At 37.5% G+C, this 24,293-nt stretch overlaps 1 protein-coding gene and 1 long non-coding RNA gene across 2 annotated transcripts; one reads left to right on the forward strand and one right to left on the reverse strand.

The window, feature by feature from the left end:
- The first annotated feature begins 3,194 nt into the window (after window positions 1–3,194).
- Window positions 3,195–24,270, forward strand: LOC110376684 (multidrug resistance protein homolog 49). Its single transcript, XM_021335250.3, is given in 27 exon segments — window positions 3,195–3,466; window positions 11,008–11,181; window positions 11,441–11,489; window positions 11,736–11,929; window positions 12,227–12,371; window positions 12,795–12,895; window positions 13,372–13,543; window positions 13,693–13,817; window positions 13,977–14,166; window positions 14,536–14,757; window positions 14,983–15,224; window positions 15,497–15,584; window positions 15,724–15,932; window positions 16,321–16,460; window positions 16,463–16,492; window positions 16,743–16,838; window positions 16,841–16,992; window positions 17,124–17,275; window positions 17,391–17,505; window positions 17,656–17,905; window positions 18,176–18,371; window positions 20,554–20,716; window positions 21,100–21,215; window positions 21,217–21,292; window positions 21,621–21,830; window positions 22,445–22,591; window positions 22,924–24,270. Coding segments are annotated over 26 exon segments (3,969 nt in total). The 5' UTR covers window positions 3,195–3,466; window positions 11,008–11,020; the 3' UTR covers window positions 23,152–24,270.
- On the reverse strand, window positions 18,705–19,541 carry LOC126054992 (uncharacterized). Its single transcript, XR_007511186.2, has 2 exons — window positions 19,399–19,541; window positions 18,705–19,293 (listed from the first exon to the last, which is right to left on the reverse strand). It is a non-coding gene; the product is annotated as an uncharacterized LOC126054992 (long non-coding RNA).
- Window positions 24,271–24,293: the final 23 nt, after the last annotated feature.

Genomic DNA, 24,293 nt, shown 5'->3' on the forward strand with positions numbered 1-24,293 from the left:
ATATCTATATTTGTTATAATTCTAAGCTATTCGCACCGTCGTTGGTCTATCATGTTTATTTCAAATACATGACACTTGCATTTTATGTATTTATTCTGCACGCTTCAATTTCAAAATCAATAATTGAAGCACGAAAAAAAGTAATTGTCATCGATATATTGTGACATCAACTAGTTAATATTAAAAATCAAATAGGGCTTCTGCTTATATTCAAAAAATATTATATCGCATAAGAAAATGCAGAAAGGAAAAAGTTTTACCTAAAGAAGTAAACTTTAGAAATTACCTGTAAATACACGTATTAAGTTTCGACCAACGACGGGCGATTGTATAATAAAATATCTTAATGATAAACTTATGGCCGAGATATTAAAAACTGCTAGTCTGTATTTAAATTCATCTTGGTGGAATATCTTAATAATATTTTTATCTATCAGCACATTTTTACTAGATTTGTTAAGCTAACATTTTAGTACTGAAATGTACCGATGGATAAAATAAACAAAAAATAGGCAGTGTACATTTTTACCGAACCCTCTTTTATTAAATAGTTTATCCATTTATGAGTCTTAAAAATCATGTATGACGTGATCAAATCTAGTTGTTCTTTCGGCTTGTCGCAAAATACACGAAACCTATAAAAGTCCGAACTCTATTTTATCAAGGAATATCAAGGAATAATTATATCTCTTAACTTTGTGTTAAAAAACCTCCTCCTTGCGTCGTATTCCTCAATGCTGAGGGTCGTGAAGTCCTCTTAGGATTAACTTCTCTCTGACGGTGTCCCGAAAAATAACATGCTTTTAAGTAAACCATTTCTGAAAAAGAGGGATTCGGTAACTATAACACAAAAGTTATGGTTCTTGTAATATTCTAGATAATATTATCATATAACAAGTGCTTCATGACTGTCTGTATGTAGAATGAATGAGTTTCCTTGCAAATGTTAGACTTTATAAGTAAAAACATCTTGATTTTGTAAGATTCACACATTTATGAACTAAGGCCGCGACTTTTTCTATTTCGCACCAAAATTAAATGTCAATGGGAGTTTTGTGATTAGATAACTTTATTTTTAATATAATGTTTTAGTGCAATAATGTCTAGTTCAGAGTTTCTAGTGGAAATAAATACGTTATAATTATGTTTATGTTTTATTTCTTCTCATTCTGATCATGCTAAGTGATATGGTATAGTCAACTTCAGATCAGTGGTAACAGTTTTATAGGAAAATCGTACTTATTACTATTGAGTTAAGGTGCATGACTGTTACCACTAATGTGCAGTCTACTGTACCTACAGTGAGTCCAATCCCTGAGTGATGAAAGTTAGATTTTCCGCTCTGCTTTTGTAGCCTGGCTCTGCCTGGCCCTAATTATTTTGACTTACTGCCTCAATGTTCCCAAAATTTGGGGAGCAAAACGGGCTCAGCCGTACTATCCTTTCCCCACAGTAACTTTACAAAACAAAACAGACATACAACCAAACCAACGACCCAAACACAGAGTGGTCGAGGAATTTGTGGCAATGCTTTTGCTGATTTTTGTCGATAGCTGAGCAAATGAAATTGACATGTCTTTCTTGAATGGGTGGATTTATATAACAGTATTTTAATCTACGTGCCACGTAAAAGACCAGACACCGTGTTTAACATGGTGCTGCAACTCTTCTTCCCCAACCATAGATTAAGGGTTCGTTCTAACAGACCGGCTCGGAGAGCATCGGCGCGCATTTTTTTTTCCAAACAGACCGTCATCGGCTCCGATCGGCTGAAAACATGCAATCGGAGCCGATCAGCTCCTCTTATTATTTCACACCAAGCGCCTTCGAGCATTCTTAATGACAAAAGCAGTGCACATGAAAAAATAAACCTTACTACAAATACAAGTAGTCGAATTTCAACGTGTTAAGAATTTTCTCCTCTCCGAGCCGGTCTGTCTGAACCGACCCTAAGGCTAGGTCCAGAATGCCAGGTCATCGGTAGTGTTGGAGAACGGGGATAGAGCGAAATGGAAAATTTAGTTCATAAAAGCTTATCTACCATCAGCTTACGGTGCAGATCATACTGAGACCGTTGCACTCTTTTATTTATTTATTTATTTATTTAATGCTTCTGCACATTTCGTACAAGGCGGACTTAACGCCATAGGCGTTTTCTGCCAGTCTACCTTGAGTAGTTTTGAGGTGGGAAATCATCAGATCACGTCTAGTATCAAACTTTTACGAACGAAAACCCAAAGAGGAACTCATTGGCGCATCTACAATGTTCTCCCGTGTGTAATCTCCCTATATACTATCTTATGTAGGTATTAGCCTTATGTAGGTACCCCTTATCTACCAGTATGTAGGTACTTGCCCTAAGAACTAAGTTATGTATTTCCCCTAGGCATCCTATGCACTCTCTTATGAACACCTCCCTTATGTACTCTTCCTATGTATTTATCCTATATCTTCTAATGTACCTACCTCCCCCTGTAGATTAATGTACCTACACTATGTACAGTCTTATGTACCTACTCCTCCTATAAAATCCCTTATTGCTTAACTTGTATCCTCCCTTACGTAGTCATGTAAGTAGGTACCTGAATTTAATTTATGTCAGATGGACACAACATTTTTTGAGGACTGGAGCTTGCTGATTAGTTTGTGCAGCGCCTGGAACAAAGTGGTCGTTGCACCATAATTACGTACCTAAGTAGTTGTAGTATTAGTATTTTTTTATAGGTGTAGTTAGGTAATGTTCATGAAATGATAAGTTGAGTCTGCTTTCCCTAACCGACAAATAAACAGCGACCATTCCCTTACTTAGGTAAACTATATCCAGACATAAAGTAGGGATTCATAACATTAGCAGTTGGTTAGTATGAATGGTAATAGTACGAGTTCCTTGGACCAATGATAATAATATCTGAAGACACGTGCACATGCCAACCTTATAAAAGCGTGTTATATCCAATGGCCACTTTGGCCCTTATGATTCGCGTGGGAAGATTAGCAGCTGACTCCACTATTTGTACCTGGTTAATTTTATTTCTTACAGATTTTATTGTGCAGTTGGATTTAACTCCTTAAAAATAGTATGTAATTAAACAGTAACGTAAGAAAGACGTCATTGTATGAAAGGCCAACAGTGGCACTTTTCCCATTTTCTGTATCACACACTCTCGATATAGAAATTCGATTGACAAATATGATCACAATGCAGCTGTGTTATAACTGCAAAACCACTGGCTTGATAAGTCGGTTTAGTGCCAAAAACTACCCAGTGCCATGCCAACCGCCGCGGAGGGTTGACGAGACGCGTCATAACCACTTCATCGCTCCTTTTCATAAATTTCCCGCGCCTTTTGGCGAACACGTCCCCAGTTCAGGTGTCCTTATGAAGGAAGAAATATTCGCGAGTTTTCCTTGGGACTTCGTAGCGACGTTAACGTGCTTTAAGGATAATAATTTCTACAGAATATAAGTAAGTTATTATGTAATATTTTTTTGAAATTTTCGCAATTTTTGAGTCTATTTGGGATTTTAGTTTTGGGGTGGTTTTTGCCCTGTTGTCTTATTTGGAAGTCCTAAAAATAGAATAACTTTACTTTTAAGGTAGGTAGGTCAGCTTTGCAGTGTTAGTGGGCTATGTTGTCTAGGGAGACTTGGCGATTGGCAAGCGCCAGCTTCGCCCACCCAATGTCGGTCGCGTTTCAGGGTGTAATAACTTTTCAGAGACAGATGAGCATGTGCCGTTAAATCTGTATTATTTATGACGTGTGACTTTTCCACTAGACCGCGGCTCAATTAATTTTATTTGATTGAAAGTCGTGGCTGGGATGTACTCCGATAAGCTCAGTTATTTTTCATGTCCTAGCCTTTATGAAAGAGATTTTTGATGAAGGACACATTTTAACAAGTTTTTGTTCTGTTTTGAACTCAGGGTTAAACGACACCAAACAGGGTAGTAGAAGTAGGGTAGGGGTAGACTGTAGTTTAAGACTTCGCTGTATTTACCTACGTTTATCACTAGACTGTATTTCATTTCATTCACGCAGTTGGCAAGTTTTTCTATTTTAATTTGTTCCAATTCTCAAAACCACACTTTAAACGTAAATGGGTTCATATCGATGGAGTGTACGTAGGTACCTATTTACAAAGGTACTTACCCCTTACTAGAAATACTTACCTCTAATTTAATGATTCTATGAAATAACACGAATTTTAATGACAACTTAAGAGATCCATTACTTCTAAATGACTGAATGGATTCAAGGCGTCGTCGCTCGTAAAAGGGATCCTTCTTAAAGGCTATATTTATAGTAAACAGTAGAATGCGTCGCGCCATAGCGTCGCCCGACGCCTACTATTGGCGCTTTAGTTTCCAACCCCGCGGCAGGACTTTAACCTCTTAACCTCCATACATTGATCCGGATATTATAGAACAGGAGATATTTTTATTGGGCCTAATAACAAAAGATAATATACAGATATCCTCCGAGCCTTTTCCCATAATACTTATACAGATAATTTAGGCACCTAAAAACCACGATTTCACATAAGCGTAAGAAGTAAGTGGAATATAATGAGGGTATAAAGTTAAAAGTTCGTATTAGCAAGCAGTTGATTTCAAGATTCACACAAATAATGGGATTCCTTTTCGTCAAAATTTTTACTTGATTATTTACTCACTGCGATGAAAGCTAGCCATTATCACAATGGAGTTAAGTTTTCCCGACGGTAGGCACATGTTGGTTTAAACCATGAACCAACTCAACTTAAATTAAAGTTAACTATTTTATGTTATACATATTTTAATTGCTCGAAGGATAGGCAAAATAAACTTATGATATCGGTGCACCACTTCTTTACGATGCGACATCATCAATAATACCCTAAATAAAAAATGTTTCTTATATGACAAACTGTGTAGGACGTGTATAACTTACGTAGTGTAGGACGTCCTCAGGCACGGTGGAGTGATGACTTGCGCAAGACGGCTGGCAGGAGCTGGATACGAGAAGCCGAAAATCGATCTCAGTGGCGTGCACTTGGAGAGGCCTATGTCCAGCAGTGGACTGCGATAGGCTGATGATGATGATGATGATGATATGACATGACAAACTTGCAACGCGAATGTTCGTCGTGAAGAATTTCCCAATTCCACATCTTAATTTTCGTAGGCCGCGTAGTCATCTTAGCTACGGCTACGCGAGCTACGAAATATGCAGTGACGTCGAAATTGGCACAAATATGTAAACTTAGCGTAAACTACGTAGTCCTGAACGTAGCGTAGCAAACGTTGTAGTACAGAGAATTTTAATTATTTATATACGGTTAGTATGTGTGAACAGATGTTGAAAGTTCAAATACCTGTAACGTAAAAAATCTGCTCCATTCTGATCTTTACTTACTATCCTAGGAATATTAAATGGCAAAGTTAAGATTCCATATAGTTTTCAAACTCATTTTAATGTACCTATGCTCTTCTTGAACACTAACTTTATAAGTAACTTTTCATCTCAAAATTATCAAGATTAAGACAGATAAGCTTTATACCACTTAGACACTACTAGCCTAAAAGTTTCGTATTTATTATTTTCTATTCGTAATTCTTACAGCTAGCGCCATTAAAACACGTGCGATCACGCATTTTTGGCCGATACCCGGTGAGTGCTCGTGATACAATGGATGCAATGCACCGTACGTGACGTGTACATTGTGTAATCATCAGTGGTAACTGTCATGCACCTTAACCCAATAGTAATAAGTACGATTTTCCTATAAAACTGTAACCACTGACCTGAAGTTGACTGTACAGTTCAGAGAAAATAACGTGACACGTGACACACTCTAAATGATGTAGATTTATGAATGGCGCAGGCATCTGGGAATCGTCTGGGAATTTACGTACTTAAATTGCTATTGCGAATGGGATGTAGAAATGATTATGTACCTACATAGCACGCGAGATCTAATGGGGAGGCCTATGTTCAGCAGTGGACGTCCTATGGCTGAGATGATGATGATGATGATGATGTTAGCACGCTATATAGATAGGCATTTGGACTTAATACTTTATACGCAGTAAGGACTCCGAAAACATTTTCATGATCAGTTATGACAATCTTTTATTATGGCCCCTTCCAGTTGTACTTAAAAATTATTGGGACCATTGAAATAGATTCGATATACGAGAGAGGCATAAAGAGCGAAATAAACTCTTTGCAAAAAACGGGCACCTATGCGACATCTTAGTTTTAAGGACTTTACGTGTATTTCAAAGGGTTTTAATTTTAATGATTGTAGTATGTTTCTAGCATCAAAAGAGTTAGCCGAGCATGCGTGAGAGTGTATTCTAAATTTGAATTTTGTACAATTGCTAAGAAATTGGTTAAACCTTGTTTTGGACTAATTGCTGGAAGAAAGTTCGTCGGTGTTTTGAAAAGTTTTTGAAGTGATTTTCAGGAAAATGATAATGCCGTTTTAATTAATGATTAATGTACTTTTTTGTTAGATCAAAACATTTTTGAAAAGCTATGCGTATTTGAGAAAATTTTCACCTGCTCTAAATGGGCTATACCGATGATTGATGGCAAAGTTAAGAGTTTCGGTATTTTAGTGTAAAGCGTTCTATTGTTTAGATATTGTACCCACGTGTTTTAAAATATCGCTTTTTCATAAATAAACACTATTTAGAAGAGTATCAGTACATTGGGTTGCGACAAAACCAATTTCAAGTAAGCAGTGCCCTTCACAACTCGTCTCATATCGGGCTTTGACATTTTTTAAAGTCTTGAATTTCTACAAAATACAGAAAATAGCGCATAGACTGTGAGCACGAGGTCTTAAGGTCTCGTAATCACTGATTTTTAAACAACCTCGTCTCTTGGGAAACTCCGTAGACCTCAGAAGATCTATGAGTCTGAGCGTTCAAATAGCGTGTTTTCATCCCACGGATATTTTATTAAATAAACTTGCCTACACCGAGATTTTCTGGCATCTACAGCACTTTTCTGCTTAAATCATAACAATAATTGGCTATCTGCTCAATTCTTAAGAAACATACGTTTGGCCAATAATTTTGAATTCTTGACCCTTTCAGCTAAATCGTCGTTTAGTAACCCGATACCTATGGAGTTATCGAGAGCTTCAACGAGGCAATAATTTGACTTTTAGATAGCTTTAATCCTCCTCATCATTTTTCATGTGGTTAATTTTAACATTTATCACTAAATTTGGTATTTTTACTTTTGGTATTCCGATAGGAGACGGCTTGTGATGGGCACTGCTTACTTGAAATTGGTTTTGTCGCAGCCCAATGTACTGATACTCTTCTAAATAGTGTTTATTTATGAAAAGCGATATTTTAAAACACGTGGGTACAATATCTAAACAATAGAACGCTTTACACTAAAATACAGAAACTCTTAACTTTGCCATCAATCATCGGTATAGCCCATTTAGAGCAGGTGAAAATTTTCACAAATACGCATAGCTTTTCAAAAATGTTTTGATCTAACAAAAAGTACATTAATCATTAATTAAAACTGCATTATAATTTTCCTGAAAATCACTTCAAAACTTTTCAAAACACCGACGAACTTTCTTCCAGCAATTAGTCCAAAACAAGGTTTAACCAATTTCTTAGCAATTGTACAAAATTCAAATATAGAATACACTCTCACGCATGCTCGGCTAACTCTTTTGATGCTAGAAACATACTACAATCATTAAAACCCTTTGAAATACACGTAAAGTCCTTAAAACTAAGATTTCGGATAGGTGCCTGTTTTTGCAAAAGAGTGTATATAGAAATGGTATACTATAGGCATGAGCTCTCCTTGTAAACAAGCACAACTCGTAGGTACTTGTGACTTGGCAACACTTAAACCATCGACGTTCTACTATATATACTCGAGCTGAATCTCTTTATGACTGCTATAAAAACTACCAATTCCAGTAGCTTCGCAATCGCTGTAAAAGCTTCACAGTTTGAGTATATGAAACTGACTAGAAATGCACTCTTTCCAAAGCCTAGGTAAGTGTGACGAGTCCATCCCATGACGTCAGAAAACCAACGAAAATCTTACGTAAGAAGTACCTACCTACGTCAAACAAAATTCTCATAACAATATCACGTTGCAATTAAAACTCTAGACTGTGACTGAATGAAATGATCTGAGAATCATGTCCAATCTCCCGCGCACTTATTGCAACTGAACACGGTTCATATTTCAATAACAAAAAAAATATTGATATAATAATAGCGTAGTGTTCCTGCCAGGTGTACTTGGCTTCTAACAATATTCTAATTTAACTTTAGTCTGGCAGCCCTTGATCTAATTTGAGTTAGCTAATCGCATGTCTAGTCTGTTTTTAGTTCGAAAACTGTCTGGTGGATATATCGTCTTGCTGAATGAATAAATTAGGTTCAACCTGAACTTTATGATTGGCTCTATATTTTTTACGATCATCGAGTACTTGATACTTATGTCTTAGGCAGGTACTGTTTGGTATTTGCTTGCAAAAAAATCTAAGCTAAATATTTCTCGTAAAAAAAAATTCGGTCCGTAAAATAGCAATAGCTTAGTTTACTAAGTACTTACCTACATGTTTTTTTATAAATAGTAAATAACGTAAATTCAAGCTAAGATTGAAAAACATTTGGTTATTGAAAAAGGAAGGGCACTATCAAAATACGTTACCTAGGTCTCATTAAATAAATACAGCTTCATAGTAAAAGTTATTTACCTACATCAATGCATTTAACTTCTTCCATTTGACAGATAACGCACAATCAATACGTCGTCGTACGACTAAGATAAATATTAACCATGAATCAAGATTTATTTAATGATACTGCAAAATATTTATCAGTTAACACATCAGTACAATAGCTATTTCTGGATGATACTTCATAAATTCTTCCTGATAATCTTAATCATCTGCCTAGCCTTTTCTTAACTAGGTATGCTGCGGTCAGTTCGCAGCTTAGAGGGAAAGGACCATGAGTCAAATTGGGCTCATTGTCCAACAGAGTTATAGCATATGCCGTTGTGAAGGTTTTTGTTTGTAGTAAAATTGTTACTATGGGCACTACCTTCAATTCCATGGCAAAAAAAAGATATGTACTTAAATAGGTTTTGTAGAAAAGGACAATTGTTAGGAGTCGTAGTGCGCTTGGTTGTTCATGACATAAAACCTAATTCGCAGGATTTTATTATGCTAGGATTATGGGACCACCTCATAATCACCAGGTCAGGATCTGATGATGGAACCCCTGAGAAATCGAGGGCATCATCCATCCTCCGATCCTTTTTCCCAAACTATGTTGAGGTCGGCTTCCAGTCTAACCAGATGCAGCTGAGTACCATTGCTTTACAAGGAGCGACTGCCATATCTGACCCTTCAACCCAGTTACCCGGGCAACAACATATTACAGGACTATTAAACCTAACTATATGATATGACCTCTCGAGTCTGTTCTTTCACTTTAGTTGACCAAACGTGAATGCATTGAGGTGAAACCATGAAATTCAAATTATTTGGATCACACAGAACTGTTATGGTGTCTGCAATAAAAAAACACAATGTTCCTTTAAAACGAAACTTTAATGCCAAAGTTCATGCAAAACTGTACTAGACAAAGTTTTTGCTGTTTGTTTAGTTAAAACTAACAGTGAGCTTTATTCAGTGCTCTGCAATGCGGAACATTGAACTTTATAATCGATGTATATCGCTGTACTGAACCCTCGGCGGTTCAATCTAACTCGGTTTCCATTAATTTGAGATAGTTTTATGAAACACTACTTACTACTGGGTATAAACCCAGGAAATAATCTATCATAATGTAATTATATTATCCTACGCAAAGCTTGATTTCCATATACGAGTACCTTCAATTACCCCTAATGATTAAGCGGATAACCCAAAGACAACTCCCAGTTTATCAAGATCTCTAAATGAAATCAAAACTCTAGAAAATTGTATATGTCAAAGTGACTGCGCAAAATATCATTGTTTATCCAAAGAATTAAAATGTTATGAGAAAGATCAAATCATATCGTGTAAATTTTCACCTTATACCATCAGGGGAAATGAAAAAATCAAAAGTGTTTTAATGTTACAAGTTTTTATTTTTAACGAGACAAAATCTTCTCGTGTTAAGTCGTGATAGTTTCTCTGTTTTCGGTAAGGATACCAAAAGTATTTGACCAAGAAAGCAGAAATGTGTAACATATTACAATACGCAAATATACACAAGTCACAGTTAATTTTAGAGTTAAAAAATTACAGGAATGTATTTCCACAGATTGAGTTTGATACATAAGTAGTGTATGAATTAATATTTACATAACTATTGTACCAAAGATTAAGAACATCCATTCATCATATATAGACTTTTTACTGTCCTGCTATTAGGAACCAGGCCTCTATAATGCAACTTCATCACCACAATCGTTACACTTAGAAAGTACAAATAACTTAGAAAACTAAGTTACATTGGTACGTACCTCAGGACTCAAAATCCACACTCGTACTTGACAATCTGATGTATAAACCACTAGGCTAACAATTTCACTCCTAGTGCCACGACTCATGAATTCGTACTTAATTTCTCATATCTGACGTTATATCCAATCCAGTCTGGTATAAATTTTTCTACAAAATGGTGTCTTATTTGCCCGCAAAAATCGTATGCGTGCTAACGGTTAGTTATGACAACTATAAGGGAAACCTATCGTCCCTAATATTGTCTGAGTAGATTCAGATTTCAGATTGATTTTAATCAATTTACGATGTCCACAAGAATAAGTTATACCTTGTACTTAATTGATGGTGTTTCATTAAACCTCTTGCCAATATCGCAATTTTATTTGGGGTCGGCGCTGCATGTTTCTCCTTCCATGAAGCTATGGAAAGAGAAACCCGCCACATCTCACAAGCAACATTTATGCTCTAATGGTCTTTTCTTATATTATTGTTGTTCTGAAATTATTTATTCTTCAATCATTTTCACAGAGCAAGTCCGACAATGAAACGCGATGATTCGACGAGAAGCTTCTCAAAATATCCGACACAGCGGCGGATGAGTGGTTCGTACGCCATAGCTGGATGGCGTCACAACTCCCTCACCATAAACTCATTAGCACAGAACTCTGCTTACCTAGCCGAGAAACTTTTAAACCAACAGCTGTACGTATTGTCATTATTTCAAGTGTTTGAATAATAGTTGTAACTACTAAAAAACCGGCGCCATATCTATAGGCTTAGGTATATTAATGAATGTTTATCAAATATAACTAATAAAATGAACAAAAAGTTGGGCACCTGCCAGAATATAAGTAGCCAAAGCAACAGATAGGCGCCGTTAGACGTTATCGATATATTTATTATTATATTCTTGTTGTCACGTGACAATAGTGATTAAACAAGCTACTTATTATTTTTCTAGAGAACAGGACGCAAGAGCTCAAGCTGAACCCGTAGCTTTCCATCACTTAGTAAGTATTATTGCAAGATCTCATATTTCTAATTCAATGGTGTAATTATTAATAATTTTACTATCATAGTTTCATAGTTAAATAAAATTAATATAAAGTTATTAATACTTAATTATCAAGATTCGATTGAAACTTGTGGAGCTTAGCTGTTTCCACTTTTCACATTATTATGAAATTTGAAACGTGAATATAATGATCATGAAAATTAGCAAGCACATGATATTAATATATTTATTCGTTCCACAGTATAGGTACGCGAAGCCGTGCGAGTTACTTTTTTTGATGGTCGGAGTATTTTTTGCTTGTATCAATGGACTATTCGTGCCTTTGGGCGTCATCATATATGGCGAGTTCACGGCACTCCTCATCGACAGGACCGTGATGACCGGAACCTCGACTGAAACGTGGACCATATCTTGGTTCGGTGGAGGGAAAGTTCTGTGAGTTATTACTTTTTCTTTTCTCTTTACATTTTCATAGCGCTTTTCCTAGTCTAGTGTGGGGACGAAGTTTCTTGCTGTATAAACCAAACAAATGATATTACAACCTTGTTCTCGAGAGAACTGCTTCCCGTAGCCGTCTGGTGATAAAATCTATCCTTGTCCGGGTCTGAGCTACCTCCCCCCTTCAGCCTTAACGGACCAGATATTCTTGAGTTATAAGTAGTGTATATCCCCTTTTTTAAGTAAGTCATTAGTTAAATGGAAATTATATGAATCAATATATTAAATTGACAGTACAAATGCATCGAGAGCAGAGAACAGGATAGCTTTAATTCAAGACTCGCAGGCGTTCGGCGTCGGTTGCACCGTGTTTTCCATCGGCCAGTTCATCGTCGGCGTCATCAGTGTGGATATCTTCAACTACATGGCACTTAAACAGGTGAGTGAAGCACATTGCTTCTTAAAAACGCGACCCTAACCCATCAATCGATCAACCAAGACCAAGTGATGTCTCTAGGAACCAAAGAACAGATCGATTCCTTTATCAACACCTCGTTAGTTCTCTTGTAATTAATCGTTTTAACCATAACCAACATACGTAGTTGACCTAGAAGAAGGCACCTGACCTACCTGCCTTAAGGCATCTGCGCTCATCTTTCCTTCCTCCGTGGTTTTTATTCCGAAAAACGAAAATGAAAAAAGAGCAATGACTGTACGTCTGTCGCTCGATGCCTCCTGGATATAAACTGAAGAAGGTTCATGTAAAGAGGATCTTAATCTGATATAGCACTTGATATGTTAAGGGCATAGGCATATTATTATCATCGTAAGTACTGGTTATTAAAATGGTTTCATTTTCCAGGTTGACAGGTTAAAAGCGATGTTTCTGCGAGCTGTGCTTCGGCAAGACATCACTTGGTATGACCTGAATACTACCATGAACTTTGCAACCAAGGTTTCCGAGTAAGTTATTTTATTTATTTATTTTATTTATAAGTATCTTGGAACAATTCAATAAGTATACTGCTTCTTCGAATATATCTCAGATCAGATTTAGACTATATAGGCACATAATATGCAACCCAGAACACACCTATGTTCTGGGTTACTGGCTATGTGATTTAAACAGCGGAAATGCTTATCTACACTTATGTATATTATAAAGGGGAAATATTTGACTGTCTGACAAAATCGGTTCCAAAACATCTTGACCAATTTGAAAAATTCTTTCATTGTTGGAAAACTATAGTTTTCACGGTGAACATAGGCTATATTTTATCGGGGTGTGGGGCAGTAGTACCCACGGGCGCAGGTGAAACCGCGGGTAAACGGCTAATTATTGAATAGAGTTGAGTATGCCATATAATAAGTAAATTAGATCAGTACCAGACTGAATCTTAAAGTTCTTAAGAACCACATTTTCTTTCGTTTTCTTTCAGTGACATCGAGAAATTTCGAGAAGGGATTGCAGAGAAAGTGCCTATCTTCATCTACCTGGTGATGTCGTTTGTTACTTCGGTGCTCATCTCCTTTGCTTATGGCTGGGAGCTGACTCTCGTGATATTGTCGTGCACACCAGTGATCATTGCCACTACTGCTGTTGTTGCTAAGGTATGTTCTTTTCTCCTTAATATTTTTAGCACATAATTTTTTAAATATTTATCTACATGGCGTGCCTCTAAGGTTAAAAAATATTCATTTCCTAAACCCATACGTTTGCAATATTTAGTAGCAGTGTAATACAGAACCATATGCTTTAGGTACAATCTTCACTGACATCTCAAGAACTAAAAGCGTACAGTATAGCAGGAGTTGTGGCAGAAGAAGTACTGTCAGCGATCAGAACAGTGGTCGCTTTTGGTGGCCAGTCAAAAGAAATAGACAGGTATGTAGTGTAATGGTGACAATAGATTGGAAGCAAGACTGAAAATATCTTGAAAATAACGGTCTTCTGCTACTTGGAATTTTCTACGTGCATCTATCGTCTTCTATCTATAGAAGCATCTGCTGCCTATGTGTGAAAAAACTGTATTCATATTTATAGATATGCTCGTCGCCTTGAACCAGCTAAGAAAATGGGGACGAAGAAAGGTATATTTGCTGGCTTAGGAAGTGGTATAATGTGGTTTATCATATACGCTACATATGCTTTGTCCTTTTGGTATGGCGTCGGTCTCATTCTGGACAGTAGAAATGAAGAAAAACCTGTCTATACAGCGGCTGTGCTCATGATTGTAAGTTTGACTTTTTATCTTTGTCCCAGATTCCCTACTCTGTATTTGTTTCGCTATCATTCCAATCATTATTATCTCCGTCAGCAAAAGTAACTTCTACGTGTGTACTGGATCGCTAAGCTGCACTTATTGTTAATCAGAACACGTGTTAACAAGCAAATACATAAATATTTTTAGTTTAGATCTCACAAAGTACTAGAAAATAAATATAGAAACAAAAGGTTTCAACTATGTAAGCCATTCCAGCCATTTACAGAAATCGGGTAAAGAGCCACCGAATTAAACCAGTCAGTAACCGTTGTGTGTTTCAATGCCTTCTTTTCGTAAAGCAACAATAAAAAACAGCTTTTTAAAGACCTCTTATTTTAGGTATTCTTCAGTGTACTACAAGGAGCTCAAAACGTTGGTCTGACAGCTCCTCACATGGAAGCCATATCGACTGCAAGAGCCTCTGCGGCGTCCGTTTATGCAGTCATTGATAGAAAACCGCTTATTGACATATTTTCCACTGAAGGTGACAGACCGGAGCTCACTGGAGATATCGAATTCAGAGATGTGTACTTTCGATATCCAGCACGAAGTGATGTACAGGTACGTATCATTTATTAAACGTTAACACCGATTACCTTCAACTTAAGATTTTAAAAATATTAAATTCAATGTACGAATAAGTAGCCACTAGCCGTATAAAATCATATCACCACAGACTCCAAATAACCTATAATCAGTGTTGTTTTATAAATCAAGTATTCAAAAAATTGCTTAGGTACATATTTAGGTATAAATGTATCTGCTAACCACATTGTACGATTTTAGGTTTTAAACGGACTCAATCTGAAAATTAACGCAAACGAAACAATAGCTCTGGTGGGGTCAAGTGGTTGCGGCAAATCTACGGTGCTGCAACTGATACAGAGGATGTACGATCCTGACGGAGGCTCGGTGACCGCGTCTGGGAACGATCTGAGAGACATGAACGTCAGGCACTACAGGAACCATATAGCAGTCGTGGGGCAGGAACCTGTGCTCTTTGCTGGCACCATTAAGGAGAATATTAGGTAAGAGACTATTTTAAAACAACAACTAAATAGTAACATTAGTTTCTCTGTAATTCTAATTGGAGTCGTTTTTAGTTTTTAACCTACTTCCCAAACAGGAGGAGTTTGAAAAGAAACCAGACTCGATTAAAAAATATTGTTTGAAGGTAATTCCCAAATAGTCTCATCGTCATCAGGTCCAGGATCTAATGATGGGAGCCTTTAGGAATCAAGGGTCTCTTTATTCGATACATACCTATGTACAATTTGTGATCAATTTATTCTCATTCTAGATTGAGCAACCCCGAAGCCACTGATGCAGATATAATTGCTGCAGCTAAAGCTGGTCATTGCCATGATTTCATCAAGGCACTTCCTGAAGTACGTACAAAATTTTTGCTCAATTTTAGTTATTTACCTTTAATCTATGTCTGCACAGACATTTACGGTCTCTCAAAATCTGTGAAGTTTATTTTTCGATGTGCCTAATTCAAAAACTTATACCAGGCGCTATTAACAGGCCTACAACACCTTGATTGGAGAAAGGGGTGCTCAACTTTCTGGAGGCCAAAAGCAGCGCATAGCTATAGCGAGGGCGTTGGTAAGGAAACCGAAGATCTTGCTGCTCGATGAGGCCACTTCAGCCCTCGACTCCCAAAGCGAAGCTAAAGTGCAGAGGGCTCTAGACGCAGCAGCGGCAGGTCGGACTACTGTCATGGTGAGCCACAGGTACAAGTATATGCAAACAATGGGCTTTGGCGAATTTATTCCGCCAATTAAGCCCTGCTGTCAGGGCGAGCAGGAAAATTGGGTTGTATATTGAATCTTGAAAGTGTTGCTCCCTTTAGGCCTTGTTGGCCATCAGCACAAGTTCCAAAGACTTGACATGGATGCAGCTTTGATCATCTTTTATAGATGCTAACAGGCTATAAAGAAGTCAAAGTGTCTTATACATTAATTAATGTTTTGGCATCAGTTTCTTGGGAATCATTATATATCAAGGTTTTTCACATTTATGTAAAACCAGTAAGAAATATAGTTACCGGTAGAAGCAAAACTAAGGCTGTGAAGCGCTTGATACAGTTTGTATAAAAAGTACTTTTTACGTATTCAACAGGTTATCAACAGTGCTGAATGCGAATCGCATAGTGTTTATTGATAAAGGCGAAGTCGTCGAGGAAGGCACTCATGCCGAACTTATGGCTAAAAAAGGACGGTTCTATCAACTAGCTGCGGAGAACGAGGCAGCAGTAGATGAACTCCTCCTTCTGCCCAGAACGTAGCGAAACGTAAGAATCGTATTTTTCTTGAATCTTCTCCCAAAGACGGCGATCTATTTTTCCGGTTTTGAGAGTTCTTTCGTTATATTCTGCGAGAACAATTCTTAAACTAGAAACAATAACAACAACGTTTAAAATTAAATAACTTATTGACGACCCTGCATTAAAAGGGTCAAAAACTTATTTTAGCTATTCATCAATAGATACGCAACAGTAAACTAGGGTTTTTTCACATTCTTGATGGTTTCTATAATTGCAGGTGCAAAAATAAAACAAAAGCCAAAGAAAATCAAATCTGTTGAGTCTATTAAAAGTGAGTCATCTAGTTCGGCGTCATCGGCTAGCTCTATAGAAGAGATAAAGAGGAAGAGGAGTTTCATCCGACTAACTGGCAGATCCTGAAGCTATGTGGGCCGGAGAAGTGGCTGATGATAGCGGGTGTGTTATCTGCCATAGCCGTCGGCTCTTCCTTCCCTACATTTGCCATTCTCTTCGGAGAGACCTATGGGGTATGTCATACTTTGTAAACGATTGGTATGGACTGAAAAGCTGGGGCCATGAACTGATTTGTGCTAAGTTTACGAGACCTGCTGGGGTCTTAAGTTAAATTTTTCCTACTAATTCTGCGTTATAATTTCAGTACTTGGAAAGTCCTGACAATGACTGGGTGCGAGGTCAGACGAATGTCATTGCAGTCCTTTTCCTCCTTGTGGGAGTCTACACTGGAGTTGGTATCTTCTTCCAAATTTTTATATTCAACTTAACTGGAGTTCGTCTGACGGCTAGGCTCAGGTACTTACTCAAATATATCAAAACCTAAAAATATATCTACCTAAACCAAAATTGTATGAAGATGTACCTAGACAATTATTTTTTTTCTAAAATTAATTGTGTGCTAAAATTGTAGAGTGGCTGCATTTGAATCGATGTTGAAACAAGAAATAGGATGGTTTGACGACGCACGCAATGGAGTCGGCGCTCTGTCAGCGAGGCTGGCGTCTGATGCTGCTGCAGTACAAGGGGTTAGTCATCATTGCGTAGTATTTTTCTTCTTTAATTTTCGATTTTCCACTTCGCTAACTCTCGGAACGAGTACAAAATTTGTAAAATTTTAAGGAACACATAAGAAAAAGTCCCTGATTCGTTCACTTCACGTTTATTTTTGGCTTTAGGCAACAGGCACTCGTATCGGCGCTCTGATGCAGGCAACAGCGACCATCGTGATCGGCATCATGCTTTCCATGTACTACACTTGGAAGATGACACTAGTATCACTGGTGTCTGTACCCATGGTCATCGGTGCCGTGGTGCTAGAAGGCCGGGTCTTGTCGGTAGGACTCGCGCTGGTCAGAGAAGCCTCTTACAAGGCAACCACGATAGCTACCGAGGCTATCACTAATATCAAAACTGTTTGCGCATTCTGTAAGTATGACAGTTTCCCTTCAGTAGAATGTTACTGCTTGTGCCCGTTTTAACACAATATTCGCTTCTTAGACACAATGAGAATATCTGCACATTGAAAACAATAAAAAAACGATTTAGGTATGTAGTAGAATCTAGAGGAATAATGTTTCATTATTCTGGGGTGTAAGGAAGTGTGATACCAAATTGAATTAATAAGTAACGTTATGGACACGTTTGTGGATTTCAATCTTCAGAAACACTTTCATCTTTTGAATTTATTTTGTTCAGGTGGTGAAGAAGGCGTACTGAAGCGTTACCACGAGGCGTTTGTGGGAGGTCGTCTGGCAGCGCGCAAAAGCTTACGTTGGCGCGGTTGCGTATTTTCATTCGGTCAGACCGCGCCGGTCGCCGGGTATGCTCTGGCCCTCTGGTATGGTGGAGTTCTAGTCGCTAATGGAGAGATACCCTACAAGAACGTCATCAAGTGAGTCTACTTCTGAGAGTTACAATTAGGGCTGCCATCTCGAATTTCGCCAAACCCGGACAAAGATTAAAAAAAACCCGGACATTTGACGTAAATCGCATTTTTTCCCCGGACGGGTCCGAAAATAATATTTAAAAAAAGACCTTTAATTTTCTTTTTTTTTTAACCCTAGACCACTAACCTTCCAGAGTACCCTATTAAAACTAACCATTCGTCGTTTCGACGAACATGTTTTTAACGCGGTATTTTTAGGTGAATTATGCTGTTTTTTATCTAAATTCTTCTGAACAATTATATAACATAGGTTACATTTACAAATAAAACTACAAAAAATAAAGTAATGAGAAATATTTATTCAAACTTAACATTTTTAGTAAAGCACTTGGTTTTCATGAGATCAAAAAAACGTTATTTTTTGGAAAATTAACAAAAATATTTAAACAAAAAAAAATCATATTTTTCTCTTAATTACTTATAGAACGAGATCTAAGTAATATAAAAAAATATATAAAAGCTATTTTTTGTCTGCGCAACTAGTGCAGAAATCAATCTTATGTTCACCGCAGATTGCGATGCTGCACTGTGAGTTCTCTGTGTGTTCTTATAGGAACATATACCGCAAATTTTCCTTTTTCTTATATTTTGACCTGTCGATACAGACTCATTTCTCGACGTTGACTGCACTTCGTCACGATCACCACCTTCAACATCAGTACCAATCCCTAATACATTTTGTATTTTCGTTTTTGTATGCGTGGGCATTGTGGGCATTTGCAGTCGTGTTTCGAGCCACGGTTTTACAAGTTGGGAATGCAATTCTTTCATATAATTACGACGGCTCATTATCTTTTGTCCCAGAGTTGACACATTATAGTAATATTTTCTTCCGATAGTGGTTGTTTTGAAGCCATCACAAAGAAAACTGCGAAATAAAATATTCAATTTAAATATGAAAAGTGACACAAACACTAACCATTCGTCGAAACGACGACTAAATATTGAATATCTCAAAAACTTTAAAACTTACCTGCCGCACACAACCGCTTTCTGAAAGAGCGCGAGAGGCACTGAGTTGACAAGTCGCGACACGATCACTGGCGCCCGCTTTAAAAAGATATAGCCTATTTTGTGTCGCGTATTCGTCGATTTGACGAAGGTTAGTTGTCCAGGGTTAATTTCACTCAATGTGTAATTTTAGCCATAAACAATTACAAAAACAAATCATTTTTTTACAAAAAAATATTATATCTGTGTCTAACGACTTTCTGTCTTTCGTCCATTGCTGATTAATTAATGAAAATATTCGCTCTTCATTCGCATTATGTAGGTATGCAGAAAAAATATTGCGCAATCCTACTTAATTCAGTGTACAGATGTGCATTCTTTGTTTTAAAAAAATTCAGCCAAAGCTGGTTAGCGATGAATTTTTCCTCTTCGTCTGAAAGATTTAGGCTAAATTCTTTCAAATTGACCCACTCGTCAAATAATTCCGAGTCGTCTATATTAATGTTTCTTTCTGTCAGAAATAGAACAGTTTTTTCTACTTCAGGCCACGATGAATCTACTGAAATGTGTTCCAACATCATCCAATCGAAGTGGTTGAACTCGCGAGGGTGTGGCGACGAAGGGCAGTCTGTTGTTATTTTATCGTGTTACTCTTACACCGAATGAAGTTAGCGTTTTGTATAATAATGCCGATAAATACGTAAATACAGTAAGGTGCTTTTTTACATGAAAAGTGTCCGGGTTTTGCCCGGACGCCTCTTGAAAACCGGAGGACAAATCAAATCCGGGAAACCCGGACGGATGGCAGCCCTAGTTACAATTAGTAGCATACTGCACCTTCCACTGCTATTTCCCACCACCCAAAGGTGGACTGAGAAAACGCCTAAAGCGTTAAGTCCGCCATTGTACTGTTTGCGCAAGAAGTACCTATTTTAAATAAGAGTCACGTCTACTATCATATACAGTTGTTGGTTTTATGGAGATCGACGTAAACTGCACTTGTCGGTATTTTTTGGAAAGCGAATAATTTGATGACCTACTCTGATGATTTTTTTTACCTAAGTGGAAGACACAGCCTAGGGAAATCCATACTAAATCAGACCATATACAAGCCTATACATTTTCGCATCTCAAGGCTTAGTTTCTTTTCCTTCATTATCTTACTTTTCTTGTGCAGAGTTTCCGAAGCCTTGATCTTCGGTGCGTGGATGATGGGGCAGGCATTGGCGTTTGCCCCCAACTTCGGCGCAGCAGTGAGTGCGGCTGGCCGTGTCATGACGTTGCTGGCCCGCAAGCCACGTGTTGCCGACACTGTCACTCCTTCCGTGCCTAAGGATTACGTACGTGCCGATATATTCTACCTTTTTCTGAACTAATACTATAAAGTTGAAGATTTATTGAAGAAGGCTACTCTTTAGCTGGATGCGAGGAGTAGTTCTCACGGGATGCGGATCGCTGAACGAAGCTAGTATTGTGAAGACAAGACACGCGCGACGAAAATACCTAAACCTGCTTCTTGATAATCCCTATAACATCATCTATATGTAAATGAAAAAAGATTTTTACACGAATCAACAGCAAAACATAGTTCGTGTAGAAACAAAAGCTCATTCATTTAATTGTTAATATACTAGCTGTTAATTTACGTGTCAAAGCCATCTGTTCATTTTATTCCGAAAAAAGTTTATATATATTTTAATAACTTTCAATTTGGTTAACGCAGGTCGCGAAAGGCAAGATTGAGTACAGTAACATAAAGTTCCGGTACCCGACGCGGCGTGAAGTGGAGGTGCTGAAAGGGCTTTCGGTGCTGATCCCATGCGGCAAGCGAGTGGCGCTAGGGGCCCAGCGGCTGCGGGAAATCTACCCTCATACAGCTGATTCAAAGATTATACGACCCCGATGAAGGCACTGTGGTAAGTCATTAACTATTCCTCTCTAGCTGTTACTTCAAACTAACGGAGTTAAACCTTTGTGTTTGCGTCTTAATTTTGGATTATATGGAAATGAAGATAATTCAGTAGATTTGTTATTGGCACCCAACTTGGCGATCTGAAAATATTAAAGTGTAATAAATAATTTAACGGTCAAGTACCTATAACATCGCGTTTTCGAAAAAACTTTCTGGTATTATTTGTTAGGTTTGGTTATGGTATTTTTAATGCAAATCCACCTTCAAAAGTCCCACGTTGGGCACCAAAACCTTTATTATTTTCAGATTATTTTCTAATTTATTATTTTCAGAGCATGGACGACCATAACATCGTATCGGACATGCGTTTAGATACTCTGCGTCGAAACATTGGCCTCGTGTCTCAAGAGCCGGTGTTATTCGATCGCACAATAGCCGAGAACATTGCATATGGCGACAACAAACGCGTGGTCTCTATCGAAGAAATTGTCACCGCGGCGAAACAAGCCAACGTCCATTCTTTTATTGCAGCTTTGCCTAACGTAAGTAGTATTGCGAATAGTTGGACACAAACATGCTAACTTCATAAAGCGATGTACCTATATTTTCTATTATAAGTACCTACTTCGGCAGAAGAGAACTTAAGTAATCTCATCAAGCGATGTTAGATCTAACAGGAACTTTTATCGCAGTTCTTTAAGTACAGAATACAAAAACCAATCCATCCTTTGTTTTGAGATAAGAGATTGAATAAAAACATAATGTAAAAGTACCTATGTCTCAATCTCTCGAAAAACAACGGATCGAGTATTGTAATCCACACTTAAAGATAAATTAGTGATCAACTAGCTATCTACAAATCAATAATTGGGTTAGATTTACTTATGTTGTTTAAATCTGCTTGGGTAAGTTGCACATAGGCCTATTATCAGGTACCTAAGTAGTTTGCTTTACCGACTAATTCATCATCTCAACCATAGGACGTCCACTGCTAAACATAGGCCTCCCCCTTAGATCTCCACATATACCGGTTGGAAGCGACCTGCATCCAGCGTCTTCCGGCGACCTTTGTAAGGTCGTCTGTCCATATTGACTTCACCTAATATTGTACATATTAAAGTGTTTCGTATATTTTACTGCAAGTCTGCTTCAACAGGCATACGAGACTCGTGTCGGCGCTCGTGCATCGCAGCTGTCCGGAGGTCAGAAACAGCGCATTGCTATCGCTCGAGCGCTTGTTCGAAACCCGCGCGTGCTACTATTGGACGAGGCCACATCGGCACTTGACACACATAGTGAAAAGGTAAAGAGCTCTATTGCTTCGCCGTATCCTGAGGTTTTAATTTAACCATTCAAGTCTCCCGACACACTGAGGGAATCATTTCATATTTTTCTTCTTACCGTCAGTTACACAAAGCTCCATTAAAGTTAAAGCTTCATTAAATCTATTGCTGATTTCTTATCTTGTTTAACTTTAATGGAGCTTTGTGCAACTGATTGTAAGTGTTTACAAGACTATTTATGACGCGACACTCACAAGAACTATTGTTCAAATACTACTGATCTTCCTGACTACCTATGCACTGACTGGTAGTCGGAATATAAAGAGAAATAATTTGTTTAAAAATTTCCCAGGTTGTACAAGAAGCTCTGGACAGAGCCAGTGAAGGCCGCACAAGTCTCATCATAGCACATCGCCTCTCAACAATACAAAATGCAGATGTCATCATAGTCATTTCGAAAGGCGTGGTCGCCGAGAAGGGCACACACAGAGAACTTATTGCTCAACGAGGCATATACGCGAGGCTATACGAACTGCAGTGCGGGATCCCTGAAGAGACAGATGAAGCGCAAGAAGCATAATCCTTCGCAGGTGTTGTAGAATATTATAGACGGTACCTGTACATAGTACATACTAACTTACTAGATATGTACATCGGCCAACCGTTCATTGGATTGCGTTTTGCAGTTTCCTTATTAAGGTCATCAAATGCAAAGGTCTTTTTAAACATCTGTAGCTGTCCTCAACGCAAACAAATTTAATATTTTTGGTTCTCCTAACTGTGGTGCGCCAGTTAACTTAATTTGTTTCCTGGTACTTGATTCCGTCACATCACTAACTTCAAAAGTATATCATCTCCTTATTTTTTTTTAATCTAAGAGCTTCTGATTATTGCAAAAAGTTAACGAGGACAGATAATGTTGATATATCTAAATAAAAAATAAGTAGTAAGTTTTACCCAATTTAGGTACGTAATCGCCAAATCCTCTACGAGAAAAATACGGTACTTCCTCACCTACCTTTGTTTTGTTCAGAAACATTCCTCCCAATTATCCCGACATTCCTTGTCCTTTTACGTTCCCTAAATGAAAGACAATCTCTGTTTCCTATTTTAAAATATGCTTTAGTTTTAATATCTACCTAAATTGATACAATATTATTATCTCGAATAGAATACCCGCTTAAACCTCATTGAACCCTTCCAAAATATTCATATTGTTGAATTTATTGTTTTTTTTTTTTGCAAACATTTGTAATATGAATGCTGTATGAATTAGATTATGCGCTTACCACAATATACTCATATTTTATATCTTTTATTTTGTATGGTTTTATTGTAAATACGAATTATACAAGCTTGCCTTTAATGGTGCCTTCACAACAAAATAGCAGTCTCATTTGGCTGTAACTTAGCCAAAGAATTATTATTTTTAAATCAATCTATATGCTACTAATATAAATGAACATTACTAATGATTGCTTCAGTATTGTAAAGCATCTTTAATTAGCATTTCTAGAGTAGGTACTGTTACAAATCATCAAATAAATTGTGCTCAAGTGTCACGGTGTAACTTGTGATCAAAATGATATTTTTATACCGTATTACGATTTATTATAAATAATTGGTGTTTTGCTAATTAATGTATATCTGTGTATTATGTAGTTGTACAGGTAAATATTGAAATAAACTGTGAACTTGATTGTGTTGTTTCATTTTGACCAA

The sequence above is a fragment of the Helicoverpa armigera genome, chromosome 19 (genome assembly GCF_030705265.1).
Source record: "Helicoverpa armigera isolate CAAS_96S chromosome 19, ASM3070526v1, whole genome shotgun sequence".
Lineage (NCBI taxonomy): Eukaryota > Metazoa > Arthropoda > Insecta > Lepidoptera > Noctuidae > Helicoverpa > Helicoverpa armigera.